General features: G+C 51.3%; 1 protein-coding gene across 1 annotated transcript; it reads left to right on the forward strand.

Moving 5' to 3' along the window:
* The first annotated feature begins 2,648 nt into the window (after positions 1-2,648).
* On the forward strand, positions 2,649-20,729 carry ADAR (adenosine deaminase RNA specific). The gene is made up of 14 exons (XM_040332879.1): positions 2,649-4,114; positions 5,885-6,068; positions 6,305-6,438; positions 8,001-8,136; positions 8,245-8,474; positions 9,559-9,712; positions 9,885-10,056; positions 11,713-11,806; positions 12,302-12,418; positions 13,347-13,480; positions 15,471-15,653; positions 15,798-15,910; positions 16,192-16,316; positions 20,082-20,729. The coding sequence occupies exons 1-14, from the start codon at positions 2,730-2,732 to the stop codon at positions 20,320-20,322; spliced, it is 3,402 nt and encodes a 1,133-aa protein (XP_040188813.1). The 5' UTR covers positions 2,649-2,729; the 3' UTR covers positions 20,323-20,729.
* The last annotated feature ends 920 nt before the right edge of the window (positions 20,730-21,649 follow it).

Below are 21,649 nucleotides of genomic sequence, written 5' to 3' on the forward strand. Positions count from 1 at the left end.
GGAGGAAGGGTTGAGTCGGGGCTGGGCTCGGGAGCGGAGGAAGGGTTGAGTCGGGGCTGGGTTCGGGAGCGGAGGAAGGGTTGAGTCGGGGCTGGGCTTGGGAGCGGAGGAAGGGTTGAGTCGGGGCTTAGGGGCTGTGCTCGGGAGCGGAGGAAGGGTTGAGTCGGGGCTGGGCTTGGGAGCGGAGGAAGGGTTGAGTTGGGGCTTTGGGGCTGTGCTCGGGAGCGGAGGAAGGGTTGAGTCGGGGGTTTTGCGCTCGGGAGCGGAGGAAGGGTTGAGTCGGGGGTTTTGCGCTCGGGAGCGGAGGAAGGGTTGAGTCGGGGGTTTTGCGCTCGGGAGCGGAGGAAGGGTTGAGTCGGGGGTTTTGCGCTCGGGAGCGGAGGAAGGGTTGAGTCGGGGGTTTTGCGCTCGGGAGCGGAGAAAGGGTTGAGTCGGGGCTGCGGTCGGGAGGAATAGTGCCCCATCATTGGTGTCAGTGGGGGACTGGTGCCATAGGGGGGGGGGGGGGGGGGGGGGGGGCGCTGGTCCCCTAGGGGCCGAATAGACAAGTAAAGGGCCGCAGTTTGGAGACTGCTGATGTAAGTGATGGGTCATGCTGTGTTATATACACATTGCTGTATGGCTATTGAGGAACTAGAATCCCCAGCATGCCGTAGCTGTCAGGTTATGTCAGGACTCTCCTCTCTCGGTTGTCTCGGCACATTAGACGGTCTGGAGATGAGCGGCGGGTCTCGCACGGGATAAATCGCTGATCTCAGCAGTTTGAGACGCTCGGCTGGAAACAGAAAATCAGGGCTTTCTGCAGCTCACGTCAGTCTGTGTGTGTATTGCTTCATTGAATATCTCTGCCCAGTGACCCCACCCCCACTGCCAGGATTGGCCACAGGCCCTCAGAGCTCTGCCCCCTCCAGCTTTGTTTCACAAGCTTGGCTCATTCACGAGGGGAGGGGCTGACCGAGAAAGGAAACTGAAACTTGAGATTGTTCTCAGCCAGGAAATATCTCCTAAAAACTTCTTCTTCTCCGGGCCTGAGAGGCTTTCTCCGACACCGACCCCTCCGCTTCCCCCCCACCGACCCCCTCCGCTTCCCCCCCCACCCATGTCACTCAGGACCCCCGCCAGCCGGACCCCCACCAGCTTCCAGGTAAGGATCCTACCAGAACCCCCACTACTCACCTGTTCACTCTTCGGCCTGGAATTTTCTTCTTTTTTTGCATTGGGAGTTTTAGAGAATTATATTTTATATATTTTATTTTATATATATATTTGCTTTTTACACTTTTGATTTTGAATTAGTCGCTGAGAGACGGAAGTGTACAATCTTATATCGGAAGATGGCGGCCGCGCTGCTCGCCCTTCTAAAAACAAATAAGCAGTGGCAGCGCTTCGGTAGATTTCCCCCCCCCCCCCCTCTTCATGGCTAGCTCGTTTTTGCAATATGGCGCTGCGTCACTTTGCCAACTTTTTTTCTATGTTTTATAGCAGAAAGTAAAGTATAAAAAAAATTAAAATATTTTATTTTTTAATTGGATGTTTTATAGCAGAAAGTAAAAAACAATACATGTAAAAAAAAAAAAAATATATACAGGACATTTTTTAGCAGAAAGTAAAAAATATTTAAATATATATATATATATATATATAAAAAAATTTTTTTTACTTTCTGCTATTATATATATATATATATATATATATATATATATATATATATATATATATATATATATATATATATATAATTTTATTTTTTTTACTTTCTGCTAAAACCTATCCAATTATATATATATATATATATATATATATATATATATATATATTGTTTTTACTTTCTATAAAAAAAAATTCAATATTTTTTACTTTCTGCTATAAAATATCCAATAAGAAAGAAAACAAAATATTATATATATATATATATATATATATATATATATATATATATATATATATATATATATATATATATATATATATATATATATATATATATATATATATATATATATATATATATATATATAGTTCTCTTTTATTGGATATGTTATAGCAGAAAGTTAAAAATATATATTATTGGATATGTTATAGCAGGAAGTAAAAAAAATAACATAAAAAATAACTATATATATATATATATATTATACGTTTTTTTTTTTTTCTCTTTCTGCTATAAAATATATATTTATATATTGGATGTTTTATAGCAGATGGTAAAAAAACAATATATTTTCTTATTGGATATTTCATAGCAGAAAGTAAAAAATATTGATTTTTTTTTATTTAGATGTAATGTAGAAGAAAGTAAAAAATATTGAATTTTTTTTATAGCAGAAGTAAAAAATAGATCTATATATTATAAAAATATATATATATATATATATATATATATATATATATATATATATATATATATATATATATATATATATATATATATATATATATATATATATATATATATATATATATATATATATATATATATATATATATATATATATTATAAATATATACTTTTTTTTTTTTTTTTATGACATACAAGATTTGATTTACTGGTACACAGATCGACAGAAGCCACCATTTATTTTGATTACACTTTTTAGGGGGTTTTGTTTTTTATTTTTATGTATGAGAAGTAGAGTTTGCATGGTATTGTGCTGCCTCTTGTGGACTGTGCCGTGAATTGTCAGTCGCTTGTGTGTTTTGTCTCGACAGGGCCACTGCTCACCTGTTGTATGATTGGAGGGCTCCCCATCGCTCCCTTTTGCCATCTCTCTGCATGCCTGGCAATGAGTGCAGCGCCGTACCGAGGGCGACATGCTAGTCAAGTGCACAAAAGCCGTGGCTTCAACCACTCCGCTAACTATGTCTCTTTGCCTAACCCTTTCCCCCCACAGGAACAACAGCAAGCCTACCTAAGAGCACAGCGAGAGTTTCTGCTCAACGGTCAACCGGAAATCCCTTTTGGCCACCCTGCCTGGAACTCCTACCGGACTCCGCCAAGGCAGCACCCGGCCTTCAAACATCCCCAGCGACCTCCGCTATTTCCACACCACCCCCCTCCACCCCGTCCTGCTCGCCCATTTCCTGCGGGCCCTGCTCAGAGAACCCATCACTTGGCCCACCAGTTTGATCAGCTTTCCTTGTCGGGCGACCCTTTTGTAGACCGATTGGTCAGAACCTTCAAAGAGCTCGGTGAGGGAAACTACCACTCGGCGAAAGACTTGGCCAGACACCTAAGAGCCGAGAAAAAAGTCGTCAACCACCACCTGTACAGACTAGAAAGAAGTAACCTTGTGTGCAAAGAAGGCGAAAAGCCACCACTTTGGAGGCTTGTGTCTCGCCATCGGCGCCCAGAGCAACCGCCAGTCCAAGCGCACGCACCCCACCAGGCAGCGTGTTCGGTAGAAGAATTTGCCTCGTGTTCAGAGTCTGACCCCTCGCCTGAAACCATGGCTGAAAACCGCGAGAAGATCTGCGAGTTCCTGCTCCAGTCTCCGGCCTCCACGTCGGCCACCATCCGGAAGAACATAGGCGTCTCCAAGATCACCGAGGTCAACCAGCTGCTCAACACCCTGGAGAAGGAAGGAGAAGTCTCCCGCCAGGGCAATCCCATCAAATGGTCGATCACAGACAAGAAGCGGGAGAGGATGTTCCTTAAAAAGCGGGCAGCCGAAATCCACGAAGGAGAGGCAGTAAAAGACGAGGTTGAGCCCGCCGCGCCGGTTAATGTTGAAAACGGGCAACAGGGGGCGGCACCGGACGCCGCGAACGTAACGCCCAAAGAGGAAAACGTGGACACGGAGATGAAGGTGGAGCCAGAGACGAACGCGGATGAGCCGCCAGCAAAGCGGATGAAGGAGAGCGCCATAGACGATTACGAGAACGGGAGGTGGACCGGAGACGAGATGGGGGAAGACCAGAACTGCCTCGGCGCCGACGGCCTCGGCTTTCCAGTGCCACAGTACCGGGAGCCTATTAAGGAGCTCACACGGCTGGAGAAGCTGGAAGCATGCCAGGAGAAGAACCCGGTGAGCGGGCTGCTGGAGTTCTCCCACCACTTCTCAGAGCAATGCCAATTTGTGCTGCTAGAACAGAGCGGACCATCTCATGATCCCAGGTAAGGCTTCTGCGTCTGTCTGACTTTGCAAAGACCAATAAACAGCTCGTTATTTTATAGTGGGCAGGGAAGAGCCCCCCGCTCTGTGTGTCTTATGGGACACACAAAGTGGGGCTCTGCTCCTCCCCTGAAGGAAGCCCGATTTGTGCAGGCATTATTAAAGTTCAGCTCATGTAAAGCTTGCTTGGTGTTCCTGTCCAGTGAGTGGGCCTAAGGGAGGAGGAATGTTAGGTTAGACATGATCCCACCCAGTTACTTTACTTCCTTGTTTTGCAGCTTCTCTGCACCTCCCCTGGCGTAAGCCCAATTTACAGGCATTACTAAAGTTCAGATCATGTAAAGCTTGCTTGGTGTTACTTTTCAGCGAGTGGGCCTAGGGGAGGAGGAATGTTAGGCAGGATCCCACAGTTACCCTGGTCCACCCCACCCCCGTATTTTTTATTTTTTTTGCTAGGATGCAGGGGAGCCCCTGTTGCCCAGCATCATTGATTATTGTGGTGCAGACGGCATCTGTGTTGTAGTAAGAGTGGGGATTGGGAACAAGCACATGTGAGCACCTGTATTGGCCGCCCCATAGGAACAAAATTGAAGTTGGAGGGAAACCCTTCTTTCTTCTTTGCTTTGCAGCTTCTCTGCTCCTCCCCTGACGGAAGCCCAATTTGCAGGCATTACTAAAGTTCACCTCATGTAAAGCTTGCTTGGTGTTGCTGTTCAGTGAGTGGGCCTAGAGGAGAAGGAATATTAAAAGGGATCACACCCAGTAACCCTGGTCCAAACCTGCCTCACGACAGGTTTATGGCGCAGGCAGAGCACACATTGACTCTCGGGGCTGTGAGAGGGGAGAGGCACACAGAACCTCTATGCCAGGGGTCTTCAAACTATGGCCCTCCAGTTGTTTAGGAACTACAATTCCCATCATGCCTAGTCATGTCTGTGAATGTCAGAGTTTTTACAATGTCTCATGGGACGTGTAGTTCCACAACAGCTGGAGGGCCGCAGTTTGGAGATCCCTGCTCTATGCTGACCTCAACCCTCCCCCCCTGCATCCCATTCAGAGAAGCCTTTGTATTTTGTGGATGAGTTCCGATAATACAAAGGCTTCTGTGATTGGGCAGGAGGAGGGGGAAGAGGCAGGCATAGCTGCACACTCTAATGCTGAGGGTGCTTTGACCTGAGGCATCATCATCCCATTCAGAGAAGCCTTTGCATTTTGTGGATGGATTTCCGCTAATGCAAAGGCTTCTGTGATTGGGGAGAGGTGGGCATAGCAGCATAACAGGCTCTGTTTGAAGATGCTTAGATCCTGAAGCATTAGCGTCCCTATTCAGAGAAGCCTTTGTATTATGTGAATGATTTCTCGTAATACACAGGCTTCTGTGATTGTCAGGATGAGAGGGGGGGGGGGGGCTGACATAGCAGCATCTCACTGACTCTAATGTTGAAGATGCTTGGACCCTGAAGCATCAGTGTGTTGGTCTTCCAGGAGTTTAATAAAACTGTTCAACTGTAAATAACAGGGATAAGCCCGGGAGATGTCATGCACCTCCTTGGACTTGACTCATCATGTGCCTTCACTTTTGATAAATGAGCTGAATCTCTGGAAATTCAGCGTTAAAGGGACTCGCGACGCATTCTGGCGAGTTCTGAGACTCCGGTTCAGACGGGAGGGGGGAAGGGCGGTCAATTGGCTTGTCATGAAGTGTGTTGCTGAGCCCGCCAGCTCGTTTATTTTTTTTTTTCCTGATGTGCCTTAATCTGTTGTCCAATCAGGTTCAAGATGCAGGCAGTGATCGACGACCGTCGCTTTCCTACAGTCGAGGCCAACAACAAGAAAGCCGCCAAGAAAGAAGCCGCTTCCCTCGCCCTACGCATCCTCCTTCGGGAGGAGCAAGGCGGGACAGAAGAGGAGGTCCTCGCCGAGCGCAGCGCCGCCCCCGAGATGCAGGAGGAAGTGGTGAGTGTTCGGCAGACTGCCCCCCCCCCCCCCAACCTTCCACTCCATCCCCCACCGCAACCGTCCCACATATGTGGGCCGGCACCGTTGAAAGCCAGTTTGGTTCACATGTTATGCGACTCGGATGCAGTTCGAAACGCCTCCGCTTCGTATATGTGAACTGAGCCTTATACCCAAATACTAAGAATTGTAACTCTTCTCATGTTAATGTTTCCTTTTCTTCTTTTCTTTCCCAGCAAAAGAATGTTCAGCAGCCATCTGCGGTTGGAGGGAAGAACCCGATCAGCGTTCTTATGGAGCACAGCCAGAAGCTGGGCAACATGTGTGAATTCCAACTGCTGGGCCAAGAAGGACCTCCCCATGACCCCAAGTAAGTGCCGTACGCTGCGATTATTGCTTGGCGGTGGGAATTCGGACGGTGTCGCCGTCAACACTGCCACCAGAGCCACCCCACCGCTTGCCATATCCCCCCCAGTAAACCCAGGTATATTCCCCTACGCCTAACAAACATACCTCCTCCCCCCTGGAAACCCAAGCAGCTTCCCGCCCATGTCCTGCTTGGCACCAGAAATCCAGATGTCTTCACCCACAGCTTGCTGCTAGAAACCCAGGAAGCTTCGCTCCCCCCCCCCCCCCCCCCCCCCCCCCGCTGCCGGAAACCCAAGCAGCTTCCCCTACACTGCCCCCTGTCCTGCTTGGTACCAGAAACCCAGATGGCTTCACCCCCAACACTGCCACCAACGCCCCCCACCAATTGCTGCTGGAAACCCAGGCACCTTCGCTACCACCCCTGTCCCAAGCCCCCCGCTTGCTGCCAGAAGCCCAGGCAACTTCCCTTGGGGCCCCCTACTTGCCAGCGGAAACCCAGGTAGCTTCCCCTATAACCGCTCCCTGTCCTGCTTGGCGCAGGAAACCCAGATGGCTTCACCCACCCCACAGCTTGCTGCTAGAAACCCAGGAAGCTTCGCTGCCACCAGAAACTCGGGCAGCTTCCCTACCACCCCCGTTAGGAGACCCCTGCTTGCCGCCATAAATGCAGGCAGATTCCGCTTTGCCTAACACACCCCCCCAAGCAGCTTTCTGCCCCCTGTCCTGCTTGGTGCCAGAAACCCAGTTGGCTTCACCCCCAAACGCGCCCACCCCCACAGCTTGCTGCTAGAAACCCCAGGCAGCTTCGCTACCACCCTTGTCCCAAGCCCCCACCTCCTGATTGCTGCCAGAGGCCCAGGCAGCTTCCCATAGGCCCCCCCCTCCCACTTGCTGCCGGAAACCCAAGCAGCTTCCCCTACACCGCCCTCTGTCCTGCTTGGTACCGGAAACCCAGATGGCTTCACCCCCCAACACTGCCACCAACGCCCCCCCCACCAATTGCTGCTGGAAACCCAGGCACCTTCGCTACCACCCCTGTCCAAAGCCCCCCGCTTGCTGCCAGCAGCCCAGGCAACTTCCCTTGGGGCCCCCTACTTGCCGGCGGAAAACCAGGTAGCTTCCCCTACACCTGCTCCCTGCCCTGCTTGGAGCAGGAAACCCAGATGGCTTCACTGCCACCAGCACCCACCCACTCCCATCCGCTTGCTGCTGGAAACCCAGGCAGCTGTGCTACCAAGCCCCCCTGCTTGCCGCCAGAAACCCAGGCAGCCCCCTGTTCTGCTTGGTGCCGGAAATCCAGACGGCTTCACTCCAACATTGCCACCAGCACCTTCCACCCACCCCCTGCCACCTTCCACCCAGGCTGCATCTTACCCCCCCCCCCCCCCACCCCCGGTTGCCACTAGAAACCCAGGCAGCTTTCCATCCCCTGTCCTGCTTGGTGCTGGAAACTCAGGCGGCTTCACCCCAACGCTGCCGCCAGCACCCCGCTGGAAACCCAGGCAGCTTCTACACTGCCCCACCCCCTTATGTACATCACTTATATTTTTGTATATTTCTCAGGTTCACATACTGCGTTAAGATGGGTGAACAGTGCTTCCCAACGGTGATCGCCAACAGTAAGAAAATGGCCAAGCAGCTCGCCGCAGAGGTCGCGGTAAAGCAGCTCCTCGGTGAGAACGCCCTGTGCCCTGATAAGGTAAAGCCGAGATCTGTTGTCGCTTTTTATTACCATTCAATGCCATTGGTGGGTGTGGCTATTCTGTAGTCTGATATGACACTTTTATATTTTAATTTTTTGATCTAGGTGGAACCCCCTGCCCCTACCCCCGTCGCTGAAGCACCCGCTATAGAATTTCCACCAGTGCCAGAACTTTCCATGGAAGACATCAAGATGGCTCAGGCCTCCGGGGTCGGCGACTACATCAAGTATCTTAACGCCAACCCCGTCAGCGGCCTTCTGGAGTATTCCCGAGCCAAGGGCTTTGCTGCTGAATTTAAAATGGTCAGCCAGTCTGGTCCGCCACACGACCCCAAGTAAGTCCATCACTAATTCTGTGTGCTAAAATATTCTGTCCCGCCCTCATCCTTGACCCGCCCCTTTAATTCCTTGGATTTCTTTCAATCATGGAGGCATCGCATGTGGGCGTAAAACGATACATGTGGCGATTTGCATGCGATTACAGCCCATCTAGGTAGGCCTGCCCCTCCTGAGTGACATTCGCACGTGAAGGCGTTTTTGATATTTGCAGCACCCTGATGGGGGGGCCCTAACGGAGGCATTAGTGAGATTTCATGCTTGGAGTTCCATCTTGGTCTAAACGTTGTGTGGATAGTCACGTAACTGTCTTGGATCAGTTTATCCAGCCCTTTGGGCACCATTTCCTTCCACTGGCGCCAAGGGCTGGGGGTGGTGGTGGCCGCCATTTCCTTCCACTGGCGCCAAGGGATGATGGGGGTGGTGGCCGCTATTCCCTCCCACTGGCGCCAAGGGCTGGGGGGTGGTGGTGGCCGCTATTCCCTCCCACTGGCGCCAAGGGCTGGGGGGTGGTGGCCGCTATTCCCTCCCACTGGCGCCAAGGGTTGGGGGGTGGTGGCCGCTATTCCCTCCCACTGGTGTCAAGGGGTGGCGGTGGCCCGCTATTCCCTCCCACTGGCGCCAAGGGCTGGGGGGTGGTAGTGGCCGCCTTTTCCCTCCCACTGGCACCATGGGATGATGGTGGAGTTGGTCGCTATACCTTTCAACTGGCGCCAAAGGGGTGGAGGTGGTCGCTATACCTTTCAACTGGCGCCAAAGGGATGATGGTGGGGGTGGCCGCCATTTCCTTCCACTGGCGTCATTGGATGATGGTGGGGGTGGCCGCCATTTCCTTCCACTGGCGCCATTGGGTGATGGTGGGGGGTGGCCGCCATTTCCTTCCACTGGCGCCATTGGGTGATGGTGGGGGGTGGCCGCCATTCTCTCCCACTGGTGCCAAAGGATGTAGGGGGGAGCGGGGGGTGCCGTTCCCTCCCACTTGTCAAAGTCTGGGGCCCCCTGAAGTATGAAGGACAGTAAAGTGGCCCTTTTATGTTTGGAGCCCCCATTTTTATATAACTATCTTTTTGTTTCTATCAACAGGTTTGTGTTCCAAGCCAAAGTTGGTGGTCGGTGGTTCCCTCCGGTGACTGCATCCAATAAGAAACTGGCAAAAGCAGAGGCAGCCGACGCCGCTCTGAGGGTCCTTATTGGAGAGGCGGAAAAAGCCATCCGAGAGGGTGACAGCATAGCGGAGGTGAGAATCTGGAATGGTTCGGTTATAGCTCCTTGGGGGTGGGGTTGGAGGGACAAAGTCGCCAGAGCTTTACATGGCCACGTTGTCCATATCGTGGTGTTCTTTCCAAACGCGCGATTATTATTTTTTGCCTCTGAGAATAATGAGCAATATCATCTGTTCTTGTTTCCAGCTCCCAGTCACCGGCAGCACGATTCACGACCAGATTGCCATGCTGAGCCACCAAAAGTTTAACACCCTGACGGCCCGGATCCAGAACAGCCTCCTTGGAAGGAAAATCTTGGCGGCCATCATCATGAAGAGGAACAGCGATGACCTGGGCACGGTGGTGAGCATCGGAACCGGTGAGTAGACTGTGCATTTAGTGAAATCTGTAGACAAATGGCTTCTTTCTTCTCAGTCTTCTTCTCCCTCGCCTTCTCAGTCTTCTTCTCCCTCGCCTTCTCAGTCTTCTTCTCCCTCGCCTTCTCAGTCTTCTTCTCCCTCGCCTTCTCAGTCGTCTTCTCCCTCGCCTTCTCAGTCTTCTTCTCCCTCGCCTTCTCAGTCTTCTTCTCCCTCGCCTTCTCAGTCTTCTTCTCCCTCGCCTTCTCAGTCTTCTTCTCCCTCGCCTTCTCAGTCTTCTTCTCCCTCGCCTTCTCAGTCTTCTTCTCCCTCGTCTTCTCAGTCTTCTTCTCCCTCGTCTTCTCAGTCTTCTTCTCCCTCGTCTTCTCAGTCGTCTTCTTCTCCCTCGCCTTCTCAGTCTTCTTCTCCCTCGCCTTCTCAGTCTTCTTCTCCCTCGCCTTCTCAGTCTTCTTCTCCCTCGCCTTCTCAGTCTTCTTCTCCCTCGCCTTCTCAGTCTTCTTCTCCCTCGCCTTCTCAGTCTTCTTCTCCCTCGCCTTCTCAGTCTTCTTCTCCCTCGTCTTCTCAGTCTTCTTCTCCCTCGTCTTCTCAGTCGTCTTCTTCTTCCTCGTCTTCTCAGTCTTCTTCTCCCTCGCCTTCTCAGTCTTCTTCTCCCTCGCCTTCTCAGTCTTCTTCTCCCTCGTCTTCTCAGTCTTCTTCTCCCTCGTCTTCTCAGTCTTCTTCTCCCTCGTCTTCTCAGTCGTCTTCTTCTTCCTCGCCTTCTCAGTCTTCTTCTCCCTCGCCTTCTCAGTCTTCTTCTCCCTCGCCTTCTCAGTCTTCTTCTCCCTCGCCTTCTCAGTCTTCTTCTCCCGCCTTCTCAGTCTTCTTCTCCCTCGCCTTCTCAGTCTTCTTCTCCCTCGCCTTCTCAGTCTTCTTCTCCCTCGCCTTCTCAGTCTTCTTCTCCCTCGCCTTCTCAGTCTTCTTCTCCCTCTCCTTCTCAGTCTTCTTCTCCCTCGCCTTCTCAGTCTTCTTCTCCCTCGCCTTCTCAGTCTTCTTCTCCCTCGCCTTCTCAGTCTTCTTCTCCCTCGCCTTCTCAGTCTTCTTCTCCCTCGTCTTCTCAGTCTTCTTCTCCCTCGCCTTCTCAGTCTTCTTCTCCCTCGCCTTCTCAGTCTTCTTCTCCCTCGCCTTCTCAGTCTTCTTCTCCCTCGCCTTCTCAGTCTTCTTCTCCCTCGCCTTCTTAGTCTTCTTCTCCCTCGCCTTCTCAGTCTTCTTCTCCCTCGCCTTCTCAGTCTTCTTCTCCCTCGCCTTCTCAGTCTTCTTCTCCCTCGCCTTCTCAGTCTTCTTCTCCCTCGCCTTCTCAGTCTTCTTCTCCCTCGCCTTCTCCGTCTTCTTCTCCTCCCTCGTCGTCTTCTCCCTCGTCTTCTCAGTCTTCTTCTCCCTCGTCTTCTTCTCCCTCGTCTTCTTCTCCCTCGTCTTCTTCTCCCTCGTCTTCTTCTCCCTCGTCTTCTTCTCCCTCGTCTTCTTCTCCCTCGTCTTCTTCTCCCTCGTCTTCTTCTCCCTCGTCTTCTTCTCCCTCGTCTTCTTCTCCCTCGTCTTCTCAGTCTTCTTCTCCCTCGTCGCTCGCTCTCTCTCTCTCTCTCTCCCTCCCTTTTTTTTTTTCCTAATGGATTTTGTGCTCCCAGGTAACCGTTGTGTGAAGGGGGAGGAGCTGAGCCTGCACGGCGAAACGGTCAACGACTGCCATGCTGAGATCATTTCCCGGAGAGGTTTTATTCGGTGAGTAAACTGACCTGTAGGGCATGCTGAGACTTGCAGTTCTTCTTCATTTCTCAGAACTATGATAGATGTTGCGCACACACACTTTCAGAAAAGTACACCCTTCCGTCACATCAACAGCTGGCAACAAAAGTCAGTACACCCCAAAGTGTCATGTGACTCGTTGGTGTTACAAGGTCTCAGGTGTGATAAATTTGGTATCGCTCTCACTCTTACTGGTCACTGGAAGTACAACATGGTAATGGCAAAGAACTCTTTGAGGATCCGATATAAAGAATTGTGTCTCTACATAAAGATGGCCTAGGCTATAAGAAGATTGCCAAGACCCTGAAACTGATCTGCAGCACGGTGGCCAAGACCATCCAGCGGTATAACAGGACGGGTTCCCCTCAGAACAGGCCTCGCCATGGTTCACCAAAGGAAAGTTTTTAGAGACTTTCCTTCCCTTAGAAATGTTTCAGTACATCTCTGCTCACTGTGTTTTTGTCTCTGCAGATTTTTGTATGACCAGCTGATGAAGTACAATCCCGACACACCAGAAAACAGCATATTCGAGGAATCCGAAGAGCTACTCCGCATCCGCCCCGGCATTACCTTCCACCTCTACATCAGGTGTGTGATTTGGAATGCAAATACTGTGTAATATTAAAGGGGGGATTTTTTTTTTTGGAAACCCAACCATATTTATTGTCTAGGCTAGGGCATGGGTGCTCAACTTGTAGCTCCGCAACAGCTGGAGGGCCACAAGACTCATGAGGCATTGTAAGGTTGAAGCATGATTCCAAAAGGCATGATGGGGGCGAATTACTACTGTACCGGTTACCTTCTTATGCAGGGGGGGGGTGCGTTTAGACTTTGCCAGAGCCCTGGCAGTTAAGGGGGCCCCCACCTGTGTGGGTGGTTCTCCTCCCCGGGGCTGCTGCCGTGTGCGTGGGTGGTTCTCCTCCCCGGGGCTGCTGCCGTGTGCGTGGGTGGTTCTCCTCCCCGGGGCTGCTGCCGTGTGTGTGGGTGGTTCTCCTCCCCGGGGCTGCTGCCGTGTGTGTGGGTGCTTCCACTTTTGGGGCTGCTGCAGTGTGTGTGTGTGGTTCCTCTCTCGGGCTGCCTCCCGTGTGTGTGGGGGTGGTTCCTCTCTCGGGCTGCCTTTTGTGTGTGTGTGGGGGTGGTTCCTCTCTCGGGCTGCCTTTGTGTGTGTGTGTGTGTGTGTGTTTGGGGGTGGTTCCCCTCTCGGGCTGCCTCCCGTGTGTGTGGTTCCCCTCTCGGGCTGCCTCCCGTGTGTGTGGGGGTGGTTCCCCTCTCGGGCTGCTCCACTTTTAACCACAATGGAGTGGACAGAAGTACAAATGGTCTATGGCTCTGGGTGTTCATCCCCGGCTTGCTGCATTTTAAAATAGCCTATCCCACCCCTTCAACCCAAATGTATTCTATCGCGCTTCATGCCACCCCCCCCCCCCCCCCAAATATGGTGAAACCCAAAACCATAGTCGATGAGAGCTGAGGGTTCCTTTCCTTCTGATTTAATCTTCTCTAATCCTTCTTGCAGTACGGCTCCCTGCGGAGACGGGGCACTCTTTGACAAGTCCTGCAGTGACCAGCCATGTGCGGAGGGGGACAAGAAGCACTACCCGCTATTCGAGAACCCCAAGCAAGGAAAACTGCGCACTAAAGTGGAGAACGGTAACTATTCCCAATCAACAGTTCATGGTGGGAGCAAAACTTCCCGGGAGTTTAGTTTACAAATAGTGCAAGTCTGTCCCCTTCACATCATTCTGAAGTCCATATATCGGTTACTGGTGGGGTGCAAGGCGGAAAGATGGTGGGGAAACCCCTCATAATGGGCACAGCGGGTGTACAGACCCGGGAACTCGGCACAGGGATGGTGGGAACCCCTCATAATGGGCGCAGCGGGTGTACAGACCCGGGAACTCTGCACAGGGATAGGAACCCCTCATAATGGGTACAGCGGGTGTACAGACCCGGGAACTCCTCATAATGGGCACAGCGGGTATACAGACCCGGGAACTCTGCACAGGGATGGTGGGAACCCCTCATAATGGGCGCAGCGGGTGTACAGACCCGGGAACTCCTCATAATGGGGCACAGCGGGTGTACAGACCCGGGAACTCTGCACAGGGATAGGAACCCCTCATAATGGGTACAGCGGGTGTACAGACCCGGGAACTCGGCACAGGGACGGTGGGAACCCCTCATAATGGGCACAGCGGGTGTACAGACCTGGGAACTCAGCACAGGGATGGTGGGAACCCCTCATAATGGGGCACAGCGGGTGTACAGACCCGGGAACTCCGCACAGGGATAGGAACCTCTCATAATGGGTACAGCGGGTGTACAGACCCGGGAACTCGGCACAGGGACGGTGGGAACCCCTCATAATGGGCACAGCGGGTGTACAGACCCAAGAACTCGGCACATGGATGGTGGGAACCCCTCATAATGGGCACAGCGGGTGTACAGACCCGGGAGCTCAGCACAGGGATGGTGGGAACCCCTCATAATGGGCACAGCGGGTGTACAGACCCGGGAACTCAGCACAGGGATGGTGGGAACTCCTCATAATGGGCACAGCGGGTGTACAGACCCGGGAACTCTGCACAGGGATGGTGGGAACCCCTCATAATGGGGCACAGCGGGTGTACAGACCCGGGAACTCTGCACAGGGATAGGAACCCCTCATAATGGGTACAGCGGGTGTACAGACCCGGGAACTCGGCACAGGGACGGTGGGAACCCCTCATAATGGGCACAGCCGGTGTACAGACCCAAGAACTCGGCACATGGATGGTGGGAACCCCTCATAATGGGCACAGCGGGTGTACAGACCCGGGAACTCAGCACAGGGATGGTGAGAACCCCTCATAATGGGCACAGCGGGTGTACAGACCCGGGAACTCAGCACAGGGATGGTGGGAACCCCTCATAATGGGCACAGCAGGTGTACAGACCCAAGAACTCGGCACATGGATGGTGGGAACCCCTCATAATGGGCACAGCAGGTGTACAGACCCAAGAACTCGGCACATGGATGGTGGGAACCCCTCATAATGGGCACAGCGGGTGTACAGACCCGGGAACTCAGCACAGGGATGGTGAGAACCCCTCATAATGGGCACAGCGGGTGTACAGACCCGGGAACTCAGCACAGGGATGGTGGGAACCCCTCATAATGGGCACAGCAGGTGTACAGACCCAAGAACTCAGCACAGGGATGGTGGGAACCCCTCATAATGGGCACAGCAGGTGTACAGACCCAAGAACTCGGCACATGGATGGTGGGAACCCCTCATAATGGGCACAGCCGGTGTACAGACCCGGGAACTCAGCACAGGGATGGTGGGAACCCTTCATAATGGGCACAGCGGGTGTACAGACCCGGGAACTCAGCACAGGGATGGTGGGAACCCCTCATAATGGGCACAGCGGGTGTACAGACCCGGGAACTCAGCACAGGGATGGTGGGAACTCCTCATAATGGGCACAGCGGGTGTACAGACCCGGGAACTCTGCACAGGGATGGTGGGAACCCCTCATAATGGACACAGCGGGTATACAGACCCGGGAACTCGGCACAGGGACGGTGGGAAACTCTCATAATGGGCACAGCGGGTGTACAGACCCAGAAACTAACTAATGATTTGTGTTTTGGCAGGTGAGGGTACAATTCCGGTGGAGTCCAGCGATATTGTTCCCACCTGGGACGGTATTCAGCACGGTGAGAGGCTTCGCACTATGTCTTGCAGCGATAAGATTCTGCGCTGGAACGTTCTCGGCCTCCAGGGCGGCGGCCTGTCGCATTTCATCGAGCCCGTCTATCTCAGCTCCGTCACTCTCGGTATGATATCGGTCTAAACTCTTCTCCCCCTTTTTTTTTTTTTTTTTTTTTTTTTTTTTTTTTTCTTGGTCCTCTCTCCAATCACAAGTGTCTTCCCACCATTGTTTGTCACTTCTCTGATGTCTCTGATTTTGTGTTTTCCAGGTTACCTGTTCAATAAGGGACACCTGACCCGAGCGATCTGCTGCCGGATGTCTCGGGACGGAGAGAGTTTCCAGCAAGAGTTGCCAGACCTCTACCTTGTCAACCATCCAGAGGTCAGTCATGGGGGTTAAGTAGTTGTGAACGTGTGACATGTAACATTTTATAACTATGCTGCCACCAGAACGGCTGACCACGCTAACACAGATCCGCGTCTGTACTTTGTGTGGTCAGTTTAGACCAAGGAAGAAAGGTGACTGGCAGAATCAACCAGGGACTTCAGAAAAAATACAAATGTGAACACACATATAGGGCAAAAACATTTTAGGGTATCGTACGCTTTAAGGTCAGAGTTCACCTATTGATCCTCGCCTTTAACACCTTTCACCCCTTTCAGGTCGGTCGTGTCAGCGTATACGATTCCCACCGGCAGACTGGGAAGACGAAGGAGTCCAGCGTGAACTGGTGTCTGGCTGACGAAGAGGTTGAAGTTTTGGACGGAACAAAAGGAAAAGTAGAAGGGTAAGTGATGAAGTCGTGTGGGGGGGGGGGGAGGAGAGAGTGTCTTCTAATAAATGACAAATCTATTTGTGTGAGGTGCATTCTCGTTCTGAAATGGGCAGCTCATCTGATCCGCACAGGAGAGACCATCTCGAAATTCTTCTACGAAGGAGGAGGAAGAACGCTTCTAGCACCGGCCTTCAATGCAGAGGCTTTCATAGGATCACAAAGGAGTGATTGGTAACCCCCTTGGTGCTATCTGTACCCATATATGTGGTCTTCCGTGAGGCCGCTCTCACTGGGACTCCCAGTTCCTAATCTGTTATAGCCTCCGATTGGCTATCGCAGTCATCAGCCACTAGTGCATCCCACCCATGTGTTTATTTTCTTTCTCTTACTTAGGCAGAGCTCCGCCTCTCGGATGATCAGCAGGTACTGGTAGACCTCTATTGGCTGCCACCTGCTGATAGGCTTGTGGTGTGACTAATCGCAGCATAAGCGCCCCCCCATGTGCAGAATCGTGTGTGTGTATATATATGTATGTGTGTGTGTGTGTGTGTGTGTGTGTGTGTGTGTGTATATATATATATATATATATATATATATAGGGCTGTGCGTTAAACGCGATATTAACGGTGTTAACGCAAACCCATGTTAACGGCGTCAATATTTTTATCGCGCGATTAACGCAGGAGCCCTCGGGGTGGACATGCAGAGTGTGCAGCGGCGCGGCTTACCTTCTCGCTGGATTCACAGGCAAGTTACTCACCTTGTCCCTGGATCCAGCGATGCCACCCCGCTGTGTGATCGAGCGGGTCCTCCTTGCTTGGCGGGTCCTCCTTGCTTGGCGGGTCCTCCTTGCTTGGCGGGTCCTCCTTGCTTGGCGGGTCCTCCTTGCTTGGCGGGTCCTCCTTGCTTGGCGGGTCCTCCTCGCTCGATTCACAGTGCCTGTGTGCCGCCGAGCTCCGTTCCCTGCGACGTTACGACGCACGGGGACGGAGAACGGCGCCAAATTTAAAAAAGTAAACAAACACAATACACACAGTATACTGTAATCTTATAGATTACAGTACTGTATGTAAAAAATACACACCCCCCTTGTCCCTAGTGGTCTGCCCAGTGTCCTACATGTTCTTTTATAAAATAAAAACTATTCTTTCTGCCTGAAAAACTGTAGATTGTCCAAATGTGTCCCTTTATGTCAAAAATGGTTTTAGATCAGCTAGAAAACGGCGATAATAAATTATAATCACTTGCAGAATTGTGCGATATTTGTGGGGAAATCGTCAAAATTTTAATCGTTTGACAGCACTAATATATATATATATATATATATATATATATATATATATATATATATATATATATATATATATATATATATATATATATATATATATATATATATATATATATATATATATATATATATATATATATATATATATATATTTTTATATATATATATTTTTATATATATATATATATATATATATATATATATATATATATATATACGATTCTGCACGGCCACCCTGTATCAGTAAATCTGCTATAGGGCGGTTGTGAAGTGGTTAAACACTTTAGCTCCAGGCCTTTTCCTTACCCTATATCATAGAGGTGAAAAAAAGCAGTTTCAGTTGTTGGGCTCTATGATCAGTAGGCGGAATTGCTTGCTGGTCGATCGGGACTCCCGATTAAAGCCACGGTGGGAGGGCGGTCTCCTCCTGCTTGTAAAAGTAATCCAGCGACTAGTTAGCCGCTAGGATTTCTTTTACAAGAGCCGGCCGTTGGCTCCAAAAACACAGCACCAGGGTGATGCCTGCAGATGCATATAATCCCAGTATAACCACTCAGTCTAGCGATTTGTACTGGTCCTTTAATGGTTAACATTGCGCCAGATCTGTGCGATTTTTCTATATCTTTGAAGGTCGTCTCTCTACCACCCTCAGCGCTTCTCTCTCAAGGACTTCATTGATGCGATTATGTACAAGACCGTCTCGCCTGCCAGCCATTAATCTGCATAAAGGTTTTCCTGGCTCTCTATCCTCTGTAATAAAATGGAGACGGCACTTTCAAAAGCGATAATCCCCCCTCTTTTTAAGGACGCCCGCTGTTCTTCATGGAAGGGTTTGATGTCGATGGGAGGTGTTTGGCCACGCCCCCCTGTGTGTACTTTTTTAGCGGCACCTAGCGCCCTGCTCCTGCAGGTGGCCGACATCAAAACCCATCGGTCACGAGGAAGAGCTGTGTCCTTCAGTGAACGCGGAGGGACCTTGAGACCTGGTTCACACAGGGGCGACCTGACGGGAGACTTCGCCCCTGACAAGTCGCTCTCCATTCTGTACATAAGGGACCGTTCTAATAGGAGCAACTCAAGACGCTCAGACTTGGAAAAGGGTTCCTGTACTACTTTTGGGGTGACTTTTTGCAAGTCGCGCTGTACGAGGCGGCTTCAGAGACAGACGACTTTGAAGATGCTCCTGAGTGAACCGGCACCTAACCTCTTCCCGACCAGCCTATAGCAGAATACCGGGCAGGCGGGGGTTCAGTTATCCTGACTGGGCGTCATGACGTACCCGTGGGTGTACATCGCGGCGATCGGTGGTGCGGCTTGTCATTCTGATGCACCGCTACACCGTTCTCGGTAAAGAGCCTCCGACGGAGACCAAAAACATAATGAGCTAGTATTGCGGGCTTACAAGTGTTGGGAGGTCAGGCTGATGGCCCACCGTAAGCCCAGAACCTGTATGGTCAGGCTGATGGCCACTGTAAGCCCATGTGTTGGGCTTATGGTGGCCATCAGCCTGACCGTCCCAGTGTTGGGCTTGCAGTGGCTGTGAGCCTAACTGTTCCAAGTGTTGGGCTCGCGGTGGCCTTGAGCCTGACCGTTCCAAGTGTTGGTCTCGCGGTGGCCTTGAGCCTGACCGTTCCAAGTGTTGGGCTCGCGGCGGCCTTGAGCCTGACCGTTCCAAGTGTTGGGCTCGCGGTGGCCTTGAGCCTGACCGTCCCAAGTGTTGGGCTCGCGGTGGCCTTGAGCCTGACCGTTCCAAGTGTTGGGCTCGCGGTGGCCTTGAGCCTGACCGTTCCAAGTGTTGGGCTCGCGGTGGCCTTGAGCCTGACCGTTCCAAGTGTTGGGCTCGCGGTGGCCTTGAGCCTGACCGTTCCAAGTGTTGGGCTCGCGGTGGCCTTGAGCCTGACCGTTCCAAGTGTTGGGCTCGCGGTGGCCTTGAGCCTGACCGTTCCAAGTGTTGGGCTCGCGGTGGCCTTGAGCCTGACCGTTCCAAGTGTTGGGCTCGCGGTGGCCTTGAGCCTGACCGTTCCAAGTGTTGGGCTCGCGGTGGCCTTGAGCCTGACCGTTCCAAGTGTTGGGCTCGCGGCGGCCTTGAGCCTGACCGTTCCAAGTGTTGGGCTCGCGGCGGCCTTGAGCCTGACCGTTCCAAGTGTTGGGCTCGTGGCGGCCTTGAGCCTGACCGTTCCAAGTGTTGGGCTCGCGGTGGCCTTGAGCCTGACCGTTCCAAGTGTTGGGCTCGCGGTGGCCTTGAGCCTGACCGTTCCAAGTGTTGGGCTCGCGGTGGCCTTGAGCCTGACCGTTCCAAAACTTGGATGGTCAGGCTGATGGCCACTGTAAGCCCAACACATGAACAATCCTATAGCAACTCTGTACGGTCCACAGTTATGGAGTGGAAGTAGGAGTGTTTCTCAGTGTGCTAGAGTCCTTAATGGGGCCCCCACCACAGGTCTTCTGCCATTTTATTAACCCGTCTCTTTTTTTTTTTTTCACAGGGGTACACAGGACGTCTCCCGAGTCTCCAAACACCACATGTTCAACCTGTTCCAAAAACTTTGCTCGGCGCGCGACCGCCAAGACCTCCTAGCGTTCACCTCCTACAACGACATCAAGGCCGCCGCCACCTCCTACCAGTCAGTCAAGGGACTGTTCTTCAGAGCCCTGCGAGACATGGGCTACGGCAACTGGATCAGCAAACCACAAGAAGAGAAGAGTTTTAACTTAAGCACGATGTAACGACCCGGCAAAACCTGTTCTCGGTTTATTTTATTTTTTGTTTGTTTTTTGTAATGGAATGTCACAAGTCTGCACTGAAACAAGGGGGGGGAGGGGGGAGGAGGTGATTGGATTCTGCCAGGATTCCCCTAGAAAAAAAAAACAGCAACTTCGATATCCCCCGACTGACCGCCCCATCACTCCCCGAGTCTTAGTTTTTTTTTTGTTTTTAATAACGTCTGTTAAATGTTTCGTCACGCACAAAGCCATTTTCATTATCTTGTTGTAATGTAGTTTTGGATCGAATTGATTTGTTTGTGCGACAATTTTTTTTTTTTTCTTTTTTTTAACTGACTTCTGCATCATAGATTTGATCTTTGACCCCCTTGTCCATAAATAAAAGTGGTTCTTGGGCTGCGGAACACACAGAGGGTGCTTTGTGTTATTTTCTAATTTTTGCAGCTCTGTCGCCGAGCGCCGTCGCTTTATGAAGGACCATGCCTCCATTTTTCTAAATGGGGGGGAAGGGGGGTGCTGGGACCCCCCAGAGTAGACCTGAAATCGGTCCCTGTCAGCCTGGGTATCCCAAAGGGTCCCTGGAGTAGTGGTCTGTAGGGGGGGGGGGGCAAGCAATTGCAACATTATGGTGGTCCTCAAAGGGATGGTATTATCTGACCAAAGTCCCCCCCCCCCCACCCTGTACATCGGAAGTCAAGAGTCCCCCAAACCTCCCTTGCATCACAGTGCACCCCACTTACCTGCTGCCAGGAAAAAAACACAGGTTTATAGAAGTATTGCTGTAGTTCTGGGAGCCCCGCGTTGGACTTTCTGTTCTCGGCATCTTCCAAACGTAGAGTTGACACCGCTGCTATGCACCCCTGCCCAATCGGAGGCCTTTGTATTATATGAATTCCTTCACAAAATACAAAGGCTTCTCTGAATGGGCAGCAGTGGGTATAGCTGCCCTGTGCGGTTCGGGAGCACCATGCTGGACATTCCAGCCTATGGGCTGCTATGCATTCATGCCAAATCACAGAAGCCTTTGTATTATGTGAACTCATTCGCAAAATACAAAGGCTTCTCTGAATGGGCAGCAGATGGGAGTGGTGGGTATAGTTTCTCTGGTTTTCGGGAGCCCCATGCTGGTCTCTGCATGGTCTAGCACGGTGGTCATCAACCCTGTCCTCAGGGCCCACTAACAGGCCAGGTTTTATGCATTACCTTGGGGAGATGCAGACTATAATACTGCAATCACTGATCAGCAAATGATATCACCTGAGATGTATTTCAGTTATCTTGCAAACCTGACCTGTTAGTGGGCCCAGGGTTGATAACCACTGGTCTAGCA

This window comes from Rana temporaria, chromosome 13 (genome assembly GCF_905171775.1).
Source record: "Rana temporaria chromosome 13, aRanTem1.1, whole genome shotgun sequence".
NCBI lineage: Eukaryota > Metazoa > Chordata > Amphibia > Anura > Ranidae > Rana > Rana temporaria.

What these genes read in the sequence shown, in the direction of transcription:
- ADAR (XM_040332879.1), top strand. Translation starts at nt 2,730, where the DNA reads ATGATTGGAGGGCTCCCCATCGCTCCCTTTTGCCATCTCTCTGCATGC. An exon ending in GGACCATCTCATGATCCCAG is followed by an intron (nt 4,115 to 5,884) that starts GTAAGGCTTCTG and finishes TTGTCCAATCAG; the next exon opens with GTTCAAGATGCAGGCAGTGA. An exon ending in ACCTTCCACCTCTACATCAG is followed by an intron (nt 12,419 to 13,346) that starts GTGTGTGATTTG and finishes TCCTTCTTGCAG; the next exon opens with TACGGCTCCCTGCGGAGACG.